Source organism: Podarcis vaucheri (genome assembly GCF_965113315.1).
Source record: "Podarcis vaucheri genome assembly, chromosome: 10".
NCBI lineage: Eukaryota > Metazoa > Chordata > Lepidosauria > Squamata > Lacertidae > Podarcis > Podarcis vaucheri.
In genome coordinates this window covers 53,130,676-53,155,457 of record NC_138748.1, presented here as the reverse complement: position 1 = coordinate 53,155,457, position 24,782 = coordinate 53,130,676, and the positions used below count along the sequence as shown (strand labels likewise).

Genomic DNA, 24,782 nt, shown 5'->3' with positions numbered 1-24,782 from the left:
AGGAAGGAAATGGTCATAATCAACCATGGTAGCAGAAGTGTTGTGGCTAGAGTGCCTTGAGAGTGGACAAGGAAAGCCTTTCTAAAGCCTATTGTGGAAGAGAAGGGCAGCTGATTGACAAGGAAAGGATGGAAGAGCTCTTCCAGTCACCGTCTTTTTGATTTCCTGCCTTCTTTACATCCACTGTGTTTTGATGCTGAAGGATTGGGCAAAGTCAATTGTTTCTCCACACCCTACTCTAAAGGAAGCAGCCATTTCAGATAAATCAGTGCTGAATACCCATCCATTCCAAGCCAATGTTCATGCAGCACAGACACCTGATCACCAGAAGGTTTATCAAGCAGTGCTAGCAGAAACCATGGAGATTTAAAACCTTCATGTTTCATTTAAAATATCAATCGTGTGTTTTCTGGGAAAGCAGAAAACTACAAAGTTCTGGTGGGTTGTTGTTGTTTCTGTCACTGCCCTGTAAATAAATAACTGTACAGTTGTACCTTGGCTCTCGAACTTACGGTAATCCATTCTGGAAGTCCGTTCAACTCCCAAAACCGTTCGAAAACCAAGGCGTGGCTTCTGATTGGCTGCAGGAGCTTCCTGCACTCAAGCGGAAGCTGCCTTGAACGTTCAGCTTCCAAAAAACATTCGCAAACCAGAACACTTACTTCCGGGTTTGCGGCGTTCAGGAGCCGATTTGTTCGGCAACTAAGCCATTCGAGAACCAAGGTTCCACTGTACAGAAGTCAATTATGGCATTTCTACAACTCGCTTTCTGAAGCCCCCTTTACACACAGAGAGAGACCCTTTCAAAGACAGGTTTACTATTAAATTTAGTTAACAACCAGAAAAGGGACACTGGCACATCAACAAGGAAATGTCCAATTAAGTCTCAAAGCCATAATCTTAAGAGGCAATCTGTTTAATAGGAATGCTGGATAATGTATCAGATCAATTTCATTCCGCCAAAATGTGCAGCATCCCAGCAACGGCCCCTTCAAAAGGACTTGACACCAACACATTTGCAAAAGGAAAAAGGAAGACCCGTGCTGGGCTATTTGCCCAGACATGCACATCTGCAGCAATCCCAAGTGTATCAAATGCCAATGCCAAATGGAGAGCAAGAGTAGCTCAATTTCTTTTTGGATGGAGGGCTGCGTGCATTCTTGGCCAATCAATTGTTTGCACACAGAAAGGACCAAAAAACACTGCAGAACAAACAAAGTCACTTATATTGGATGCTGCCACTGCTAGAAGAGTACAGATTTTTGCAGATTTTAACATGTAACATCTTGTCAAACACTGACGAGACTGGGGATGAAAATAGATAAGCATATCTCAGTTGACCAAAGATGGTAAAAATCTCAAGAGCATCTTTATGCTATTTTAATGCAAATGGAGCTGAAGGAAGGTTCACTTGCAAGACATCTGAACCAGAAAACTCCAATCCAAATATTAAATTTAAAAATATTAGGACAGCCAGTCAGTGAAATAAAAAATATCACCTATTTTTTTTACTAATGATTAATCTGTTCAGTGTAATCAAATCAACAAATTGCAATGCCTCAATTAAGTCCCCTTTTGCAAAAACTGGAGGAAGGGAAGTTTATTCTCAACTTAAATCCACAAAAGAAAATAGCTTGCATTTAACCCAGTGCTAAGGTCAAGGCTGTATCAGTGCAATGATTTTCCTTGCACAATGGAACCTTTCCCCCCTCTCCTCCCTCCCTGTGTGTTGTTCCCTAAATCTCTTTTTGGGGTCCTTCAACCCTCAAGAGCAAATTTGGGGACTGTGCAGAATACACACTGGTAGACAAATTCCCATTCCACTCCTTGCACTGACTTTTGCTAGCGTGGCGGGTTGGTTAAATACGGCCTTTATACATGATCTTTATCCAACCAAATTCAAAACTACTGTCACTAGAGTCAAAATGTTGCTTAGAAACCCAAACAAGACCATACCTTCTCAATACAGACGAGGAAGGTGAAGGCTCAATGCCTTTCAACATGTTTTTCAATGGAGCAGTAGCAGCTACAGTGGTGCCCCGCAAGACGAATGCCTCGCAAGACGAAAAACTCGCTAGACGAAAGGGTTTTGCGGTTTTTGAGCTGCTTCGCAAGACTAATTTCCCTATGGGCTTGCTTCGCAAGACGAAAACGTCTTGCGCTTTTTGCAAGTTTGTTTCCTTTTTCTTAACACTGTTAATACAGTTGCGACTTGACTTCGAGGAGCAACTCAGAACGCGGTGTGGTAGCCTTTTTTGAGGTTTTTGGTGGTTTTTGAAGCTTTTCCAAAACTTTTCCGACACCGTGCTTCGCAAGACGAAAAATTCGCTAGGTGAAAAAACTCGCGGAACGAATTAATTTCGTCTTGCGAGGCACCACTGTATATAGCAAGAGTTGGAAACGTGTAGCTAGAGGTGACATGAATTGAACCTGTCGGCATACAATACTGTTGTAATATGGCTCCTCCTAACCAGCAGGTAAGGGACGCGGGTGGCGCTGTGGGTTAAACCACAGAGCCTAGGGTTTGCCAATCAGAAGGTCGGCAGTTCGAATCCCCGCAACAGGGTGAGCTCCCATTGCTCGGACCCTGCTCCTGCCAACCTAGCAGTTTGAAAGCAAGTCAAAGTGCAAGTAGAGGTACCACTCCAGCAGGAAGGTAAATGGCGTTTCCGTGTGCTGCTCTGGTTTGCCAGAATCGGCTTAGTCATGCTGGCCACATGACCCGGAAGCTGTACGCCGGCTCCCTCGGCCAATAAAGCGAGATGAGTGCCGCAACCCCAGAGTCGGTCACGACTGGACCTAATGGTCAGGGGTCCCTTTACCTTTACTTTATTTATTATTTTTTTATTTTATTATAAGATATTTATGAAGATTTTCAAAGTGTTACAAAATAAAAATAAAAAAGTAAGAAAATACAAAATAAAAATAGTTAAAAACAACTCATTCTTTCCATTACTTATTTTTCATTAGCTTATTTCCCGGACCTCCTCACGCCTCCCTTTTTTGTATTCCAGTTCAGTTTGTTGGTTCAGCAAATCCTTACCCTCTTTGTTTATCCTAATCATTGATTACCTTTACCTTTACTTTAACCAGCAAGTAGATAGTGCTTGATCCTTCTCCCCAGTCATCTAGGCCATTTTTAATTGTTCTCCTGTCTCAGACAGGTTGCACAAATAAAAAGGTTCAGCATAGGGGGAAACAGACCAAAAGGAGGGTGCTTTGCAAGGTATAATCAACAAGTGCAAGAATGGTTAAGCACCCCCACCCGTAAGCCTACAATCTGCAAGGCGTTACAAATGCCTCTTCTGTCCCGATACCATACCCATGAACTTGGGTAAGAGGAGCTGAGTTTGTTATGGCAACATGCCGTTCTGCCTTCAACAGCACAAAAGCCGTGTGTGGGAGACGCTTTCTAAACTCCAAGGCTGCCTCCGCGGTACGAGATCCAGAGATTCGGAACACTTGCTATCCAATTAGCAACACACACCAAGTGCCAGTCAGACTTGGAAACCACTTCTGGGTCTTTATCCTCAAAGAGATAATCCGCTCCCAGATGCAGGCACACACTCCAGCGATATCGTCCAACAAATGCATGAGCGCATTCCTTTATCTGGGTGGCTTTTCAAAAAATATGTATGTCAGATTCACTGCCCTAGTCCGTCACAGTGCAGGAAGCTGACAGAGCCCAGGTGCACGATCCAGCAAGAGAAGAGACGTTCTTGATGGGATTTGCTCAGTCCTGACACCATGTTCCTTTCTCACTGTCAGTGCCTTGATATGCAACACCGCACTGGCCACTTGCCAGCTGCAGGTGTAGGCGGTATTGTCCAAATTGCCATATAATTGGTAGCAATGTGCCCATATGTTTAACACACAAACACACATACCATATTTCTGAACTAGAGAGTTTGGTGTATTAGTTAACCATGGCAAGGAGCCACTGATATCCTCGTCCTCACTCAACAAATTTCTAACTTCTTATCCTCCCATGAAGTTCTGATTCCACTTTCAGAGGCTCTGAGTATCAGTTTCTGGAAATCACAGAGATTAAATGGGCATGTCCCATCCCACCCTGTGGCCGAGGGCCTGATACGACAGAGTTGTATAAAATTTTGCATGGTATGGAGAAGGCAGGTAAAGACGAGTGTTTTCCCCTTTCTCACGATACTAGAACTGAGAGTCGTTTCAATGAAGCTGAATGCTAGAGGATTTAGCTCAGACAAAAGGAAGTGCTTCTTTAAGATGGCACAAAGTTAATTTGTGGAACTCACTGCTGCTAGGTATACTGGTGGAAAACAACTTGGATGGTTTTGAAAGGGGGTTAAACAAATTCATGAAGAATAAAGCTATAAATGGCTGCTGGCCATGAAGCCTATGTTGTGCCTTCCCTGCTGGGAGCTCTGTGCTTCTGAATCGAAGGAGGGGAGAGTGCTATTGTACACAGGCCCTGCTAGGGGTTTCCCATGGCCATCTGCTTGGTGAACTAGATGGGCTTGTCTTTTGCTCTTATTCCACTTCCAGCTTGTAATCTTGCTCATGCAATTGGCGAGTCAAAATAGCCAGCTGCGAGTGCTTTATAACTCACCTGTTTGTGTTCTCCAGAACTTCTACCTTCTTGCGAAGCTCACTGTTCTCATTTGAGCAGCACTCGACCCTTGGGAACAAGCAGACAAAGAAAGGTTAAGCTATTTCCTCGGTTGGGATGGAACAAGCGAAGTGGGATATGCTTTCTGAACTGCTGCTAGTAAGCAGACAGAAATCTGTCACAATCCTTTAATTCAGAAAAAGGTGACTCTCCCTTGCCACCACGGCAAGAGTGTGTGCATCAATTTTGTAAGCAAGAGTTGCGCTGTACACTGGAGAAGGAGATGCAGAGACGCTGGAACAAGAGAAGGAAATAATCTCAGCAGCTTATTCCGTGCCAAATTCTGCTCTGAGCATAGGTATTTCAGACCATGACAGGGCTGCAATGATACCTCCAAGTGCTCGAACAGCTATAGCTTGTTTTCTTGTGCTAACAATAGTAGTATTTCCATGAGGAGCCACGAGGGGGCATGTGAAACACACACAGCTCCAAGGCTTTGTGGCCATGATGGTTCCTTGCTGGCATCAAAATAAACATGGTGAGAATATAAATCTGGCTTGAATAGAGTCATGTTGCTGGCCCTTCTACCGTATTCAGAAAGGCAGCAGCTCTTCAGGGCCTCAGTGAAGGGGTCTCTGAGCTTTTTATCCCAGAGAGATCCTTTCAGCCAAAGATAGGAGTCCCTGCATTAAAAACAACAAATGCTCTACCACTGAGTTATGAAGCCTCCATTTTGTCTACCCCTTCCACAGCCGTCACTGCAATCTTGCTATTTTCCCCTCTATTTCCAATGTTCAGGCTGTGAGCGCAGTTGCTTATGAAGCCAAAAAAGCAACACCCAGGCACATGAGGGAAGCAGCAGCAGCCTTGGGGGTACCCCAGGCATTTGCAGAAAAAGAAAACAGGAAGGGGGGAAACCACAAACAGCCCCATGAGGACGTAACATGCTTAAGTCACCATGGAATGCTGGCTGACTGACTGTTTCTTCGGAAAGAATGGGAACAGAAAACCAGGCAGGAGAGGGAATGGAATGGGGAGGCTGGGATTCTGTATTCCAGAACGCAACTTTCTCTTGTACGGGTCATTCTGGCAAGCTTACTTTTTCTCCAAGCTGTCCATGTATTCTTTCTTTTTCCTCCTGCTCTCCTGGGCAGAGATCTACAGGAGAAATGCAAAGCACTGATTACACACCTAACAGAGGCCATAACTAAAAGAAGAATTAGAACTCAGGAATGGATAAGGGAAGCAACTTCAGCTTCAAGCTGTAAAATCATGTCACCCTTATTGGTTGTTTTTAGGGTTGTTAATCATACCAGCTATTGCCAACCAATCTATCTATTATATCAGTTTTTAATCTGTGCATGCTTGCATATGAATAAACCATCATTTTGAAGGGGGAAAGCACACTGTCTTTCATCTCATGTCACACTGGAGTGTTCCCCATGCCACTCCAGCTCCCCCCAACTCTTTCTGGCCCCTCCCACCCAGTCTGGGAGGATGTTGGCGTCTGGAACAAGAACAAGTTTTGGATAAGATAAGACTATGTTTGCTGCAATTTGCATTGGTCTTCCCCCCCCTGTTTCTATTGTTAGGCATTAGTATGAATGATTAGCAGATCGCTCCATCTTGATGTAACACAAAGCTGATTAACAGGAGTTATTTTGCTTGGCCTATTGAAATGTTGTTCTACGACCCTTTAAAAATCTCACGGCGACCCTGTTAAAATTTTGAAGACATGCCTTTCATAATGCTAGCAGATTGTCCTGAAATAATGTTCTGCTTTATCGTGTTTTGTTCTATATAGGCATTGCAGTGGGCAGATTTTGCCATGGGAAAATAGTGGAACAAATACCCTGAACAAATACACCGAAGGCGATAGCAGAGTTCCTTGGTATGAGAAACAAAACAGGGCCAACATTATCTGGCGCTTGGCCAACCCCACAGGCTCAGTGGAAGGAAGGCTGCCAGAACTTGGAGCCTGCAGGTCCTTCTCACTGCTGTCTGCTCACTTGACCTCCGAGTGAGCAAGCAATGGCAGGAGCAAGACGGAACAGCAGCCTCACCTTCTGGGCAGCCACGTGGACTGGGTCCAGAGAAAGGCAGCAAGAAAACTGGTGCCATTAACAGTAGCAGACTTGCCCAGGGAAGGTGGCTCACCAACAGCATCTTGCCCAAGTCCTCCCTCCCCCAACAAAAAACGCCCCCCAACAACCCTGAATATAAGTCCAAGTGGTTTAATAGCAACTCATACCTTGTTTTTTATTTTCCTGCGGATCTTCTTCAGTGCTTTTTCTTCCGCTTTTGTTAGGGGCAGTTTGGTAGGGATAGGGTACCCTTCTGCAATCAGGGTCCTCTTCTCCTCCTCTGTCAAGATCAGGGGACCTGTGCCCTGCAATTTCTATGGCAAACACAAAGACAATGGGTTAGAGCGAAGGGGGAGGATGAGGAAAATAAGGTTCTTAAATATTGACAGGAACTGCATTCTCAGAGCAAAGGCTTCTGTCACAATTGTATTCGTAACAGTGAACTCACGTGCTGGCAATATGCATGCAAAGAGCTCCAGAAAACACTGAAATGGGGATCTATTTTCCAAAGGTGTGTGGCTCTAAAGGCTGCTGCTCAATAAAGTCCATTTTGCTATGTGTAATATACTAAGCAGAGCCTTGAAAGCCACCTGTTACAGGTGCTGAAATGTGGGGTCTCCTGTGCCATTGTCAACTGGACTAGATTACCTTTGAGGTTTCTTTCCAACTCTGTACATAGAGGCATAATACTACTATGGACCCATTGGAAACTGGAAACCACTGAGCTTGCTTTGCCGGTTCTGTCCTTCCAGCTCTTTGGGTTCTACAGATCCCCTCTACTGCTTAGGTGAGATTCTGCTGTTGCGTTCATCATCAACTGCCCAGCCTCAGGAACAGACTCCTTCCCATGCCAACATATCCAGGACTGATGGTTTAGACAGAACTGCATCCACAAACCCTGTTTTTCTTTCCATCTATCCTGTAAAAAGCTGGGGAGCATTGTGGTCTAAGAGCTTACACTCACCTTACAGGTAATGTTGCTGAACTCGTAACTCCCACCACCTCTGACCACTGGCCACGCAGGTTGGGGTTGGTAGGAGTTGGGAGTCCAAAAACATGTGGAAGGAAATGTTTTCAGTCCCTCGATTCAGGTGGGCTGAAGTTCCATTTCTGAACAGAAGCACCCAAATGCAAAGACTGTCTTAAATAAGGGAAGGCCAGGAGCTCAGCTGAAGAGTATCTCATTTACATACAGAATGTCCCCATTTTAAACCCCTGTGTCTTCAACTAGGGCTGGGAAATTTTCCTGTCTGAGATCCTAGAGAGCTGCTGCAAGTCAGCCAGTGCAGACCAGGGTTTCCCAAACTTGGGTCTCCAAGTTTTTGTACAACTCCTATCATCCCTAGCTCACAGGGTCATGGATAATGGGAACTGTAGTCCAAAAACAAGCTGGGGACCCAAGTTCGGGAAACCCTGGTATAGACAATTCTAAGCTGTAAAGACCAATCGCCTGACTAGGCAAGCAGAGAGACCAATTTTGCTGCAGAGCCAAAATTATCTTTGCAAATAAGAAGCCCATTTTCACCTTTCCGCAGCAAGTCAGATGTCAAATTCCAGGCCCAATTTTTCATGTGCTAGTGGTCACTCGGTGCCTGGACTTTTGCACCCTCCAGTGATACCTGGTATCAGTTAGAGCATTGTTCCCCAAGCTTGGGCCTCCAGCTGTTTTTGGACTACAATTCCCATCATCCTTGACCACTGGTCTTGCTAGCGAGAGATGATGGGAGTTTAGTCCAAAAACAGCTGGAGGCCCAAGGTTGGGGAACACTGAGTTAGAGAACTAGCCTTCATCTGCTAAAACAAACCAACCTTGTTCTTGGAACAGGAGGAATTTTGAACGAGATTTCCATTGTAATATGCAATCAGAGTGATGACAGTAAAATATAGCGAATCAAACACATGGCATTCATTAAGAGAGAGAGAGAACTGTCCCCTACATGTGGTGCCGTTAAGAGAGGGGAATTGGTGAGTGCGGAAGCCGTGTGCGAGGTCACTTTAGCTGTGGCTTGTAACTGTTTGGGACTTGATGGTGGGAGGGACCTGGTTGGGCTCTGGCCGCCCTCTGAGTCACTTCCGTGGCTGCTGGGAGGGGTTGGAGGCATGTGCAGAGTGTCCATTGCTGCAAGAGACAGAAGATGGAGCAAGGGAGACAAACAGAAAGTGTGTTTTAGAGCATTAGAAAAAAATGGTGGACCAGCTCTGATACAACGTTTTCAAACTAAGGCAAAAAAAGCCTTGTCCCCCCCACCCTTCCCTCACATGCTTGGCTTATTAAATCACAGTTCCCATGGCACCAGAACCAGGAAGTTAGGACTAAAGCACTTCTTACAAAATAAGATCTACGTGGGGCTACCTTTGAAGGTGACCCGGAAACTGCAATTAATCCAGAATGCGGCAGCTAGACTGGTGACTGGGAGTGGCTGCCGGGACCACATAACACTGGTCCTGAGAGATCTGCATTGGCTCCCAGTACGTTTCCAAGCACAATTCAAAGTGTTGGTGCTGACCTTTAAAGCCCTAAACGGCCTCGGCTCAGTATACCTGAAGGAGCGTCTCCACCTATGCCCTGTGGAACGCCCTCCCTTCAGATGTGAAGGAAATAAGCAGCTATCCTATCTTTAAAAGACATCTGAAGGCAGCCCAGTTTAGGGACGTTTTTAATATTTAATGCTGTATTGTTTTTAACACTCGATTGGGAGCCGCCCAGAGTGGCTGGGGAAACTCAGCCAGATGGGCGGGGTATAAATAATAATTATTATTATTATTATTATTATTATTATTATTATTATTATTATTATCATTATCATTATCATCATCATCATCAGAGCCTAGGCTGAAAGCTTTGCTACAACCACAGTTTCCAGGTTTGCAGATCACAGGAAATGGCAGTTTAAACAAAGCACAGTATCTTTCTTCAAGTCAGGCCAATGAGGAAATTGGAGGCTGCTATGACTAAGACCAGTATATCTTTGTTGGCATCTGTCAGTTGAGAGACAATGCAGCACGCCTCCAGGAGTGAAGTCAAACCGCTCTGTTAGCAGCACTAAAGGACTACAGTTCCCATCATCCCTGACCACTGGAATGATAGGAGTTGTAGTCCAACAACAGCTGAGGGCCCAAGCCTCTTCTCCTTTGCTGCCCATCATGTGGAGAGAAATCAGCGATACAGAACAAACCTTCCTTGGAAGAAAGGTTCAGGAACTGGTCCACTTCATGCGGCTCCAGTTTGATCTCTGGAAAAGCTTTGTGACTCAGCGGCTTGGTCTAAAAAGACGAAAGGGTTGAAAGAGACATCAGACTTTCGGGAGAGAACCCACCTTCTTTCCAGTTTCATAATTTGTTAATTCAGATGAGCAAGATAATCAGCATAGAACAAGGAAGCCGTGCATCCCATTTCACAGAAAACAGACCTGCTTTAAAGTCTGCTTTAAAGAATCCTACGAAAGGGGAGCAGCAGGAGCCTGGAGGCTGCATCAGGAAAGCAGACTGAGCATTCACACAGGCTTCCTGGTTACAGTTCTTCCTCACCATGGAGGAATTTAAGTCTCTACTTAAATTATTGCAATGCTTTATCAATTTGCCTCTGCAAAGTAGATACATATTCGTGCATGCAAATTATATGCAAGTCCGCACCCTCTTATGCAGCAGTGCATTTCTGCTTGCCTAAATGCCCAACCTACCATGGAAAGGACTGTGGCAGGGGCACCTGCTGCCCCAGCTAGACATGGGGCAGCTCTATAAAGCCTGCCTGCCTTGGGGGTGGGGCTGCCCCAGAGGGGTTACCACCGAAGGGGCAATACCAAAGGGCACTGTCCTTTTGGAGGTAGCACCCCTGTGCTAAACTTATGGTTTTAATGGGGATAGGGTTTTAACTTGGGGGGTGTTGTTCAATGGGGGAGGGGTTAATTTGTATTTTGCATTTCTATTTTTTTTTGTTTCCTAAGGCTGATTAATATTCTACAGACATTTAAATGTGTCTGTATGTGTGTGGGGGTATTGTTTTGTTGTTTTTAACTACTTACTGGTGCTTATACCTTGCACAGTGGCACCTTGTTTTGAGTCTGGGATCCGTTCTGGAGCCCTGGACACTCAACAAAAAGGACACTTGACAAAGCGCCGCTCTGCGCACACACGTGGAGCAGTTTGTGCTTCTGCGCATGCATGAGGGCAAACCTGGAAGTAGCGTATTTTTCGCCCTATAGGACGCACTTTTTCCCCTCCAAAAATGAACGGGAAATGTGTGTGCGTCCTATCGGGCGAATGCAGGGTTTCCCTGAAGCCTGGAGAGCGAGAGGGGTCGGTGCGAGAGAGAGCCCCAGCCCCAGCCCCATAAGGCCGGGGGACAAAGGGAGGCGGAACGCCGCCATCCCGCTGTCTCCCGAAGTGGTTTGGAGGCTGACGGCGGGGAGACCCCGCCGCCAGCCCCGCAAGCTCCGGAGACAGTGGGGAGGCGGACCTGATCTGAAGGCAGGCGGCGGGGAGAAGAGCGCTTCTCCCTGCTGCCTGCCCCAGAAGCTCCGGGGACAGCTGGGAGGTGCAGCGCGTCTCCCCGCTGTCCCCGGACCGGACCTGATCTCAAGGCGGGCAGCGGGGAGAAGAGCGGTTCTCCCCGCTGCCGGCCCCACAAGCGCCGGGGGGGGGATTTTTTCCCCTTTATTTCCCCCAAAAAAAACTTGATGCGTCCTATGGGCCGGTGCGTCCTATGGGGCAAAAAATATGGTATCTCGTTCTGGTACTTCTGGGTTTGCTGCGGACGCTGGACGGGGCGGACTTATACGGAGGTACCACTGTATTTTTATCCTGCTAACCACAATGAGATCTCGTGATGAAGGGTGGTATATAAATCTAATGGATAATGAATAATAATTCTCCGACCAACGCGGATGAAAGTATAGACAGAAATCATGAGATGCCGAAGAGTCCTTGTGGCAACTCCCTTCTGCAAGGACGCAGAACTAGGCAAGGGCAGTGTCATACTCTATGAAACTAAGCCCCCCCCCCTCATGCAGTAAAGCAGGCAACCGTTTGTATAGAAAAATGAACCACTGCCTAAAACAAGCAGGTCTCCACTTCTGAATGCTCCCATTTCCCCCCCCCCATATCATTTGTATCCCGCCTTCACTTTGAGGCTCTCAAGGTGGTCCATAGGGTTCACCCCCTCCCCATTTTATTCTGTCAACAACCCTGTGAGATAGGGCTGAGAGATGACTGGACCAGTGGGGATTTGAACCCAGGTCTCCTGGGCCCTGGTCCAACACTCTAACCACTACATTACACCTCATTAGCCGATGACACCATCCGTGTTGAGCCAGTTAAGCCACCATGAAGGGAAGTAACCCCAAACAGTACCATGCCATCGTCTTGCATCTGAGGCTCTTCGGCCTCCAGACTCGCGGGGCTGGATGTGGCGGTGAGGCTGACTGAGGGAGCAAGGCCTGGTGCATCTCCCGTGGTAGGTTCTGTCTTGATGGTTGCTGAAGACAACTCTGAGCCCAGACACCAGTTGTCATTTTCCAAGTCTGCTGGAAAAGGGATTGAGGGGCAGGGGGAGAAGAGAGAAGAGAAGAAGAAGAAGAGGAGTTTGGATTTGATATTCCGCTTTATCACTACCCTAAGGAGTCTCAAAGCGACTAACGATCTCCTTTCCCTTCCTCCCCCATAACAAACACTCTGTGAGGTGAGTGGGGCTGAGAGACTTCAAGGAAGTGTGACTAGCCCAAGGTCACCCAGCAGCTGCATGTGGAGGAGCGGGGAAGCGAACCCGGTTCACCAGATTACGAGTCCACCACTCTTAACCACTACACCACACTGGCTCCTGTGAGAGAGAGAGAAAGGCACAGGCATATATTAAGAACCAGCAGTCGGAACCGGCAAGACTTTCGCAGAAATGAAAGGGGAGAAAGAAGCTCACAAAAGCAAACCCCAGCCAAGGACAGGAAGCCTGGAGAGAAAGCATTTAACTTATTAAGCAAAGCCTTTCTACCCTCCCCTTCCAGGCTATTACTTCATACAGAAACCTGGGGCTTTAAACGGTAGCCTAAGCATAGCCCTGGGGTGAAGGTGGATTGGCGGAGGACAGAAAATGAGGTAATTACTGAACGCTGCAAGCAGAAGCCGCAAACAAGACTAAACAAGCCATTAGACAAAGCAGCCGGGGGTCCGCACATGCCAACAGAACCCGGCTGCCGCTGGCATTGTGCTTTCTTTGCATCAGCTCCCAAGATCTGAGCAGAAACCACTTCCAAAAAGCAAGACCCAATTTGCTCTCTGGAAAATGAGGTCCTCACACCAACAGAGTTTAACATATCAGTGATCGCTGGGATAATGCCAGGTTGAGACACCTGTAGGTCGTTGGAATCCAGCTCCCACCAGACCCACCCAGAGTGGACAACCATCGGGAGTGATGGGAGTTGTAGTCTTGCAACATCTGGGAAGGCTGCAGCCTCCTCAGCCACCATAGACTGTCTCGACTCAAGGCATTCTGGTAGCCTTTCCATCTATCAAGGTGAGCAGCTACCGGAACCCTCATCCCCCCTGGCTTTTTACCAAAACGTATCACCCAGAAGCTTCATCGGAGGCAGTATACATGTTGTTATCTTTGCCAACGACGCCTCTTCAGCAGAAATGAGATACGCAGAAGATCTCGGCTCAGGGAGATACTTATTGCAGCAGAATGCAATTACCACGCGCTTTGGCCGCAAAGGCAGAAGAAGAGTGGAAATCAAGAGCGAAAGAGCCCTGCGGCCTGCTGCTCCAGGGGCCTTCGAAATGAGCAGCAACGAGAAAGGAAGGAAGGAGGGAGGGAGGGACTGCGTTGGCCTGATGCTAGTAATTACTTTGTGGTGTAATCTTAACCTCCCCTGCTGGCAAAGGAAGATGTAATTTGAATAACGATAGGCCAGGCCAAAAAGATTACAAGCAAAAATAAATATGTATACATCCTGTAATTAGACACTTCAAAACAGTAATCCAAGCTCTGCCAAGAAGAATAACTGTATAATGAATGGTAACCATAATTTTTATATATAGAATCTATGCTCAAGAGATTCTTGGTGCGCAAACACACTCACACACACACACACACACTCCTCTGAAGAGCCGATTGTACTGTATATCAAACCCATGGCATACGTTACGCTCTTTAATAAGTTAGCTGTATTTCCTTTGATATATATGCATGTTGTTCCTCCATAAGTCCTTCCAAAGAGGGCTTTCAGTTTCCTAAGTATGAGGTCCATATCTTGCTTTATAACTTGACCTTGCATTTCTGCAATGCTGTACATTTAGTTTTCCAAAGGAATACCAGTCTTTAATGCCCTCCAATGCAATATAAATCAATGGTGTGCAAATTAGTTTAGAAAAGAACACCCTGTTACCACGTAAGCAGCAACAGGCAGCAGGTGTTTAATTCTATATCCAATAAACGTGGTGCTTCAGGACTCCATGTAAGAGTCTTGCTCGTCCTTGGAGGTTTATGTGCAAGACAGAGGAGACAAGAAATGTTTATTCTTTCCTATAACTTCCTTCCCCTCCCCTCCTGCATACCGCAAAAGGAGCCCTGTCCACAAGAGGCAGGTTTGCTAAAGAGTTGGCTTACATTGGCAATACGGACCATTAATATTCCTGCAGGGTGGACTAGACCCTTGGGAGCACCTTCCACCTCGATGATTCCAATAAATCTGAGCTCAATAACTCTTCAGGGTCTTAGGCACAGGCCTTTCTCCACAGAGCTAACTATAGGGCAAGGTAGGCATCTTGGGCAGATGTTGCCTGGTCTAAACAAATCAAAACCAGGGGGGAAAGTCCACTCCTTTCTCCTGCACAAGCCCTGCTTAAATGAGAGCTATGCAAGAATCCTAATTTAACTGCTTATGAAGAAAAAGGTCCTGATGAATTCCACCCCACTTGAAGTTATGGGTAAGGATGCTGCTGATGTCCTCTGCCTTCAGCAGCATCGTGTTATTGGACCAGCTCTGACTCACCTGAGCTCCTTTCAACCACAGATATATTAAAAACATACACACCCAAATACTCGCGACATTCCATGGAAGATGACAACCTGAAGATACCATCCAATGAGGAGATCCGCCCACAACATAGCTGTCAACTTTTCCCTTTTCTTGCGAAGAATCCTATTCGGAATAAGGGAATTTCACTTTAAAAAAGGGAAACGTTGACAGCTATGGTCCACAATGTCAGAACTGGGCTTGAGTGTGGTGGGACCTACCCTTTGGAACTTCTTCCCATTACATCCCTGCCACACACCGTTTTTGTTGTGTTTCGGTGCCTGTCAGAGATTTTTCCTTTTCAGCAACAAGCCTTCCAAGATGAGACTTTTATCCCCGTTGGTATCGGAATCTGTTTAGAATTGTTTTTATACATGCAATAGTTTTTGTTTTTATATAGGCAGCCGCTTTTATTGTATTGTGATATTGCTTCAAGTGGCTTCGCAGGAAGCTATTCATAAAAGAAATTAATAATAATAATATTACTGTGCCGGTTACAGTGTTTGAGGCCTCCCTGTGCCATACCATGCAGCGTCTTCACTCAACATGCCAAGGCAGAGACAAAAATCCTTTTGTGCTGCTTCTGCCATGCTAGCCTCGCCGCTCTGTTCTGCCAGGTGAGAGGCTGCATTCATCTATAAATAGTTTCTTTGAGCGGTTGTCCAGGGCCAGGGGTTTCTTCCCCACCCACGCACCCTCTCCCTCCCTTCTGCTCCAGCTACCACCACAGATAATGAAAGACAAGCTGCTGGCTTGCTCCTGACAAAGGCACCACTGTGCAGCAACCAAACACTGGAACCTTCTTCCAGAGAGGCAGCGTGGAATGATTAAACAGAGAGGGGAAGGAAGGTGGAGCTCAAGTGCATGGGTGAAATGAACACTTTTAAAAGGAAAGAATCACCAATTCAACTGACAAGACCAAGGCTCCATTTTTTGCTAGGGTTTGGTCTCAGAACCTGATTTCCCCATAGCAGAGCTGCTTCTTTAAGCATGCAAAAATAAAATGAAACTTATTTGAAAACAAGTTCTTTAAAAAAAAAAGATGTGATTAAGACATTTAAAAACTGTCTAAAACCATTTAAACAACAACAGTCACATACCCTCAAAGTTACTAATTTCAAGGTTGCCATGGTCAGTATCAATGCCTGCATGTGTTTCTCTATTTTCTCTATTTTAAAAATGAGATGGTACTCATATCTAGACAAAAGTGCTGTGGGTGCCATCACAAAATGGCTGCCACAGGCAACAAAGAAAGACACCAGTGAGTATAGTCACAAAAAAAGCACTTCAGGAGGCTGGCGTGACCTTGGTAAAAGGTAAAGGACCCCTGGACAAATAAGTCCGGTCAAAGGAGACTATGGGTTCATCTCGCTTTCAGACCGAGGGAGCCAGCATTTGTCCACAGACAGCTTTCTGGGTCATGTGGCCAGCATAACTAAACCACTTCTGGGGCAACTGAACACCATGATGGAAACCCGAGCACATGGAAACGCTGTTTACCTTCCCACTGCAACGGTACCTATTTATCTACTTGCACTGGCGTGCTTTCAAACTGCTAGGTTGGCAGGATCTGGAAGAAAGCAATGGGAACTCACCCCATCGCGGGGATTCAAACCGCCAACCGGCAAGCCCAAGAGGCGCAGTGGTTTAGACCACAGTGCCACCCGCGTCCTTGGTGAATTTTGTACAACTGAACAGCACACGTACACAGACAGACACCAAACAATTTAGTATTTTAAGTGCCAGTATCAAGGACAGATTTATTTCAAGGCAAGCTGTGTCAGGCCTAGAACAGGTTTGGTGAAGTAAGTATGTAAGGCCCTTGCAGACAAAAATAGTTTGGTATCACTGTGACATCTGGTGTGCCATCAGTTTGGCTCGAGAGCAGCCAAGGGCGATAATCTGAACCATGGGTCAGCTCCAGGACAGAGAGAGCTACCTTATACTAAGTTAGATCTTGGGTCCATCTAATTCAGCCTTATCTATGTGTAACTGGCAGAGGGTACAGGTGGGGTCAGGGATTGGAACTCATACCTTCTGGGTGCAATGCACCCCCACTGAACGACATCCCTCTCCACAGTGTACTGCTTTGACGCTGTACTATTAGAATGACCTACTCAGACCTCCTAACCATATACATACAACAAACCACAGAGGTTCTATAAAAGTATAAAATAAATCAATCTATGCATTGTTTTTTGACCTATGGGTTTCCCAATTCAGCTAGCATGCTGGAAAGAGGTATTTTTGTTTTTGTTTTTTAAGTCAATGAAATTGAAAAACAGGTTTATGGCCCATCTGGAAGGCCAACAAAACAAAGTTTTTAACTGACTTCCGAAAAGCTGAACTATAAACACAAATTAAAGTAATCAAAACAATTTAGCACAGAGTGCAACAATTTGATTAAAATAATGATCTGTTTAAAAGCCTGGGGAAATTAAAATGTTGCTGCCCAATGCCAACACTGTTTGATGCCAGCCACAGACATTTAAAAAACAAACAACCCCAGGCTATTTTAATACATTATTAGTTTCATCAGGCTGTAACTTATTTCAACTTAAAACAAAAAAGCAAAAACAGCTGGCCCACAAGCCAGGGCCACTTCAAAACATTATTCTGAGAAACCAAATCCCCAGGTACAATGCACAAAGCGCATAGCATCGTTTATGAATGACACGTGTTCATAAAATGCCCACAAGTGGCTTTTGTCATGGTTGCTTTAGCTGAGATTCCTGCATTGCTGGGGGTTAGACTATATGAACCTTGGGATCCCTTCCAACTCATGAATTCCTCCATCTTTAAAGAAAATGCATACCCTTGAGGGCAAAAACACAATCCTCTTATTGGTGCATCTTGGGGACAAAAGTGTGACCATCATTTATTTAAAGCAATCTAACTTCTCTATGAGGAAAAAAAAATCAAAGGGGACTCTGTTGCCATAGGAACCAGATTCAATTTTCAATTATACTTTTTTTTTTTAAGGGAACCTTTTGCCCTTTAGACAGAACTGAATCCACATGGGGAAGAAAGGGGAAAAATATGAGGTGGATTCTGGGGGCGGGGGGGGGGCATTTGCATGCCACTTCTTAAGCTCTTATCCACCTCCATTCTCTGCAGGAGTTTTATGTAGGCATCCTCGCTTGGAGCAGTAAAGTAAGTGTTTGATGAGTCACCAGATGTATGACTCATCACAAGACTTTTTTTTTTAGGTGTGGGGGGGAGAAAAGGATGCTGGGAATGCCTGCTTCACACTCACAGAAGAAAGCCGCATGGAAATGGGAACCAATGACTGCATAATTAAAAGCACACCAAGTTAAAAGGCAACTATATAAAGTGAGAAGGGACGCGGGTGGCGCTGTGGGTTAAACCACAGAGCCTAGGACTTGCTGATTAGAAGGTTGGCGGTTCGAATCCCCGCGACGGGGTGAGCTCCCGTTGCTCGGTCCCAGCTCCTGCCAACCTAGCAGTTCCAAAGCACCTCAAAGTGCAAGTAGATAAATAGGTACCGCTCCGGCGGGAAGGTAAACAGCGTTACCGTGCGCTGCTCTGGTTTGCCAGAAGTGGCTTAGTCATGCTGGCCACATGACCCGGAAGCTGTACGCCGGCTCCCTCGGCCAATAAAGCGAGATGAGTGCCGCAACCCCAGAGGTAGCCACGACTGGACCTATCGGTCAGGGGTCCCTTTACCTTTACCTATATAAAGTGAACCAGAAATTACTCCGGATCTGCACGATAAATGTTATTCTGTTTCGGAAGATAACATCAAGTTCATTATATATCGGTCTTCCCTAAAATGATGCTGAAAGTCTGCCTTTCCTTCTAGTTTCCAATGCTCAGGCCATGAATACTGCTGTTGTAACGCACTCCTGACCTTAGGGTGGAGGGCAGGCAATCATTAATAGTAACAATTTAGTCAAAAAGATACCCCACACTCGACTTCCAAGGCACGACTGTACAGACTTTTCTTACCTATAAAGCCCTAAACTAGAAGTGGGGAACCTGAGGTCCTCCAGCTGTGGTTGGACTACAATTCCCATCATCCCTGACCATTGGGCTTTCCTGGCTGGGGCTGGTAGGAGCCAGAAGCTGGACACAGCCCAGAGGTTTCCCCATTCATGATATGAATGGTAAGGGGACTAATATGTCTGAAGAACATCCTCATTCTACCTCACACAATCCTGCCTGTCTGCTACATTCAACATTGACCCCACCGGTTTCACATGCTAGACTGGCTGGGGCCCAAGAAAAGGGTCTCTTCTATTGCATAGGTCTGGCCATCACCTCCTCTCACCACCTCCAGCCTTGCCATCCAAGTAATCGTCTCCTAAACTTAAGAAGCCTCCTCGCAAGTATTTTCTTGACAGAAAGATGCTCCAGGCCCTTATCATGTCAGCTTCCATTGTCTCAATCTTTGTCTCGATCTACTAGTGGCATGACCACAGGGGCAGCTGCCCTGGGTGCAAAATTCTGAGGGGTACAAGCATTTCTAAAGAAAAAGAAACAGAAAATAGTATGTCGCTGAGCTATTGCCCCTTCGTTGCAGCCTATCAGTGGGTGGTTATGAAGACACTTAATAATAATAATAATAATAATAATAATAATAATAATAATAATAATGTATTATTTATACCCCAACCAACTCGGTTTCCTGCTCTTGCTCTGGGTGCTGGAACCCACGCTATGCCACTGAGACCTATGATACCCTTTTCAAAAGAGACAGCTAGAGCTGTATGTGGCATTCAAGACATGGCTGCCTGAAAGAGGTATATAAAAAGAATTATGATAGCTGCAGTTTGCACCCTTCAATGTTCAGGCTTCATTTTCATGTCACTTAAAAGAATCCTTATGTTAGAAACGTGTTGGATATAGATATTAAATGTACTTGATCATTCAAGAAACAAAATACAAGTCGTGAATTACCACTTGGAATTCTGGCAAGTATGATAGCTGACAGTTACTGTTATATAAAGCTGCTCTGAGATGGTTTTTAGCAGCACATACGGCTGGTTTTCACACTTGTATACTAATTCACAAGAGTTGACAAGGGCCACAGAACTGCAGCAGACCACCTGCAAATTCTATTCAGTCTCCTTTCCTGTAATATTTCATATTCCTTCCTATCTAGCTCATCTCTTTCCATCTGCCTTTTTAATTTGTGACTCTCAAAATGCACCTGAGCAGACTCCATTGCAGTATCCTTTCAGATACTTGCATCTTAAAAAGGAACTTGCTTCTTAACTTCACTGAGTTTGAATTTGAACACCTTCACTCTGCCTTATTTTGCAAGTCACCTTTCAGAGAAGACTGGGACACCTATATAGCACACACACACACACAGCAGATCCATCTTTTTAAAAAATGCAAATATAGGTCTGCTCACCAATTCAATATGCATTCAGTGAGCCTTCCCTAACCTAGTTCCCTCCAGATGTTTTGAACTACTACTCTCATCAGCCACAGTCAGCACAGCACAGTTGTCCAAGGCAACTGGGGGGTTGGGGAAGGCTGGGTTAAACCATATTCAAGGATAGGAAACATGACTCTCCTCTGTGAAAAATCATTTGGCATTAGGGCAGAAAAACCATATATGCAGGGACTCATGCAGGGACAAAAGAGCCACCTCGCCTAACATTCTAGTCTCCAAAATGCACAATTCTAGAAGTAGTTTCTCAACTCTACCATCAACCTCCTTCACCCTACTTCTTTGAGCTAACCTGGGTTTAGTTTCCTTTGGAAGGAAGTCAGAGCAGGTTTTTTGGCAGGTCCTGCTATAGGAACACTCGCTCTTGGAACACAAGTGGCTGATTTAGATATCTGAACAGCCAGTTTGCTCACTTCCTTACTTGCTTGTGTTTTGCTGGTCAATGGCAGACATTTCCGACAGAAAGCATGGAAGGAAAGAGAGAGAGCGGAAAATCAGGGAGCAGGAGAGCTCTGACATTTCCCTTTTTTTGGCTATTGCAAATTGGCTGCAGAAGTTTCAGGCAGAAAGCATGGATGAAAATGTCAGGAGCTCGTCCTACACTCGAGTAGGACCCTGGCAGAGAAAAATGTCCCCTTAGGAAATAATGGAAACCATCATGCAATGATGCGAAAGTTTGCCTAACAAACAATTTCCTGGGAGCACATTGTGTTTGAAAAGAGTGTATTTGTGTGTATTTGAAATTATTTACAAATATACAGGTTGAGAAGAGGTGGAAGTAGAGCGTAAACACTCCGGTTGATAACCAATTCCACATCAGATCTCCAGAGAGGCAGCCAGCACCTCAAAACAATTACTTATAAAGGCCAAACTCAGTTCTCTTGGTCAGTCTCACTTGACCAACTCAAATGGAAGATTCCATTATTAGCCTTGACACAGAGACATGTAGAGTACACCATATCTTAGGAAGGCAGGGAGAGGAGACCCCTTTCAGGTATTTCCTAGCCATTAAATTAAAAGAAGATCATCTGAAAAATCAGCTCCCATGAAAACACAACCAACTAGAATATCCCAGACTGTAAAAACTCTTTTGTGAAGTCCAAAACTCGTTAACCCATACCTTCATTGAAGTTATCATCGGCTGAAATGTGGGTTAGTGGGGACTGTGGCCGCGAGTCACCACAAAGAGAGTAGCTGTGCTCTGCTTGGATGAGGGGAGCGGGAGATGCAGGTGACAGCTCCACTTCCATTATCTCATCTTTGTCGGACAGAAAGGGGTCGTTCAAGAGCTGCCCCAAAACGTCCTGGGAAAACTCATCGAGGAGTTCAGTGAAATGCTGCGAGAGAGAGAGAGAAAAGGAAAAAAGAATACTGAGGATGTCCTTTCACTGTGACATAAAGGCATTCACCAAAATAACAAACACTGGCAAACAAATAAAAGTGATAAGCATCAAAGTCTTTTGACCATTTGGGGCCCTACAGTCGTTCAGTGCCAAATCCTGGGCAGCAATTTCATTTGTGGTTCTTGGACGGTTTGCATCCTCACAACAGTCATCCATCAGTGTTGGTGTCATCCATTTAGGATAAAAAAATTCCTTCCAGTAGCACCTTAAAGACCAACTAAGTTAGTTCTTGGTATGAGCTTTCGTGTGCATGCACACTTCTTCAGATACACTGAAACAGAAGTTGCCAGATCCTTCTGCAACTTCTGTTTCAGTGTATCTGAAGAAGTGTGCATGCACACGAAAGCTCATACCAAGAACTAACTTAGTTGGTCTTTAAGGTGCTACTGGAAGGAATTTTTTTATTTTGACTATGGCAGACCAACACGGCTACCTATCTGTAACTCATCCATTTAGGGTTATCTTACATATGCAGGACCTGTTGGTGCAAATACAAGCAGGGCAACTAATGAGCACATTAGCATCAGGAGACATTGCTAATGGGGACAATCCAGGAAACACACCCTGCATTTCAGTGAACACCTTTTACAGTGTCCTGGAGAGGGAAAACATCCAACTAAAACGAGGCAACAAGCTAGCTAGATGCAAGTTATTTTAAGAACCATTTCAGGCTGTAAACACACCAGACATTGAAAGCATGCGACTTCTACAAAAGACTTCTGGGAACTGTAGTTTGTTAATGATGCTAGGCATTTTGGTTCTGCAAGGGGTGAACTACCATTCCCACGGTTCACTGGAGGAAGCCATGTGCTTTCATTGTACGGTGTGTGCACAGCCTAAGACCATGGTAAATGCAGCGGTTTCCAGCTTGAACATGTCCTTGAGGCACTAAGCAAACTCCAGTGTCAGTTTGATGCCCCAGTATGAAGGTCTTGATGACCTCAAGCCAGAGTTGAAAGTCCAGGTCACTCTGAACTGAAACTGCCTCCAACAATCCTAAAGTAGTTGTACCAAAGGGAAAAGCACCCAACCTGTACTTGGGAAAAGGAGTGGAGGAAAGAAGAACCAGGAACCTAGGAAAATAAAGGAAATGTGAATTCTGCCAGCCCAATAAATGCAAGCTGGGGGTTACACTGCACCAGATATGTACCAGTTCAATGCGCACAGAAAAGGACAGAGGATGTTCCTCATAAAGTGGGAGCGTTTTCTTTTATTTAAGTCATTAACAGGTTTTGCCTCCCACATGCCCAACCCTGCTGATGTGCTGAAGCTTATAATAATGCAGAAAAATGGAATTCCGATCCTTGGAACTTCAATATGAAGAAGGGGAGGCGGGGAACCAAGGCTTTTAAAAGGACAACTTGGCCATGCCCCAGCTGGAGCCTCCAGCAGCAGCTCAGTCTGTCCGGCCACATACCACGCCTTTCAGACAAAACATTCCTTTCATGGAGCCTGCCGCTGGCATAAGAAGCTATTTATGTCTGATTGCACGAACCCCTGTAGGGGAGGCCGAGGCCCACACTTCAGTTAACTCTCAACTTCTCTGCATGAAATCCCCAAAGCAGCTCGGAGCACCCTGGAAGACGTCTAGCAACAAAAGTTAAGTCGATGCAATACAGTACCAGCAGCAACAGGATGACTGCCTGGCACTGTGAAATGGAGGACAAACCAGAACCTGACCTACTTTACCCTATTTAGGTACTAAGCATCATATCCTAAATAAGAAGAGTGTCCTCCCTTCTCCCTTACCTAACCTAAACACCACCATCCATGCACAAGAAAAGGTATCCACAGGCTTGTTGGGAGAACTAAAAGATTTGCATAAGTAGAAAATAATATTGGGAGTGGGGAAAAACCAGCTGAATCCAGACTGAATGGCTAAGTTGGAAGAACAAACGATACAGGCCCCACTTGTTAAAATGTCTTAAAACGAAGACCTAGTTATTTGTAGAGCTACAAAGAACACAGATCACAATCAGTAACCGCCTTGTTCTTTGCAATAAAACCAGTTTATCTGCTGTTATTTTAGGATGAAACTATAAAACTATCAAGGCAGAGGGACCCAAGCTTTTTTTGGCAACTATGCCACAAGTCACATTCTATTATTTTTAGATAGCGCCAGTCTAGTATGAGCTGAAATACATTTGCAGGCCTTCATGCCTGTAGCCCACTAAGTCAGGGTGTCAGCAGCAGCACAATGAGTGTGAGGTAGACAAGTGTCTAGAACTGAATTGTCAGACCAGACCCACCTGCTCCAGATGCCCCACTTACCTCCTACTGCCTCTGTCACGTTCAGCACCACCACCCTAGGGTCACAGGGGCCCAAGTATTTACCAGCAACTCCCCATCTGGGTCTGCAACTCACACACAAGCCTTAAATTTGGGTGCACCTCCCATCATGTCCATGCTTCAGCCAACAATCCATGTGCCCAAGAGCTGGGTGAATGTCCTACCTGCTGGGTTAGACTGATGGGGTCAGGAGTCCACAATTTTCTGTTGGCCTTAGTAGCCAAGCCAAAGTCTCTTGCTGTCAGAACCCTGCACTTTCCCCCATCCCAGACCTTGTACCAGGGTCAACCTCCTGATTCCGTCCCCAGCTCAAAGCTTGATCCTGGGTTGCTGACTTTTGATTGCAAAACCATGGTTTGGGGGTTGCTGTTTTGTTTTACATTCAAACAGTTTTTTACCAACTGGACATGCCATTCATAATGGTATCTACATTCACACAGAGAGTGTGTGTGTTCTAGCAGGCTTTCATTGCCTACATAGCTAACTAGCTAGCTAATGTCATCTACTATCCATTTCATTTTGGTGAGATTCCAGGCTCCACCCACCTACTTCCCAAAAGGGATCAGATCATGGATGGGGTGTGCATGTTAGAAATATATGAATCATGCAAAACTTAAGCTTCACATCATGTCTGGGTGGAACTAAATCCCTTCGGGAATACCCTTTGCTAGGTTTTCTAGCCTGCTTACAGATCTAACTCTTAATGTTGGAAGAGTGGCAGGTCACCATCATAATGGGGATGTCCTGAATTCCCACCTGTTTTAATTTGATTTCTTTCCACTTGGCTATCTGAAAATCTGGGGTCCGTGACAGTATTCTGGATCCACCACATTATCAAGAAATGTTTTTCCCCAAACTGTTGCACTCTCAAATCACCCCTCCTGTCTCTCCCTTAACTTGGTCAGATTCAGGCATTTAATCTTCCTTCCACAAAGCATTCGGTTACCTGCATTTACAAGTTGTTTGCCTGCTCAAGTTAAAATCTAAAGATGG

The 24,782-nt window shown here is 45.4% G+C and overlaps 1 protein-coding gene across 2 annotated transcripts in view; it reads right to left on the bottom strand.

Annotated features, from left to right (window-relative positions):
• The window catches only part of CREB3L2 (cAMP responsive element binding protein 3 like 2), a 78,764-nt gene that overhangs the window by 11,429 nt on the left and 42,553 nt on the right, over positions 1–24,782 (bottom strand). Inside the window, exons 2-8 of one of the 2 annotated variants that reach the window (XM_082240549.1) lie at positions 21,218–21,434; positions 12,019–12,191; positions 9,846–9,933; positions 8,607–8,788; positions 6,837–6,983; positions 5,685–5,743; positions 4,586–4,654 (exon numbers count right to left, since the gene is read on the bottom strand). In XM_082240549.1, coding sequence (XP_082096675.1) covers positions 4,586–4,654; positions 5,685–5,743; positions 6,837–6,983; positions 8,607–8,788; positions 9,846–9,933; positions 12,019–12,191; positions 21,218–21,434 — 935 coding nt within the window. The remainder of the gene's footprint in view (positions 1–4,585; positions 4,655–5,684; positions 5,744–6,836; positions 6,984–8,606; positions 8,789–9,845; positions 9,934–12,018; positions 12,192–21,217; positions 21,435–24,782) is intronic. The other variant, XM_082240550.1, reaches the window with a different exon arrangement.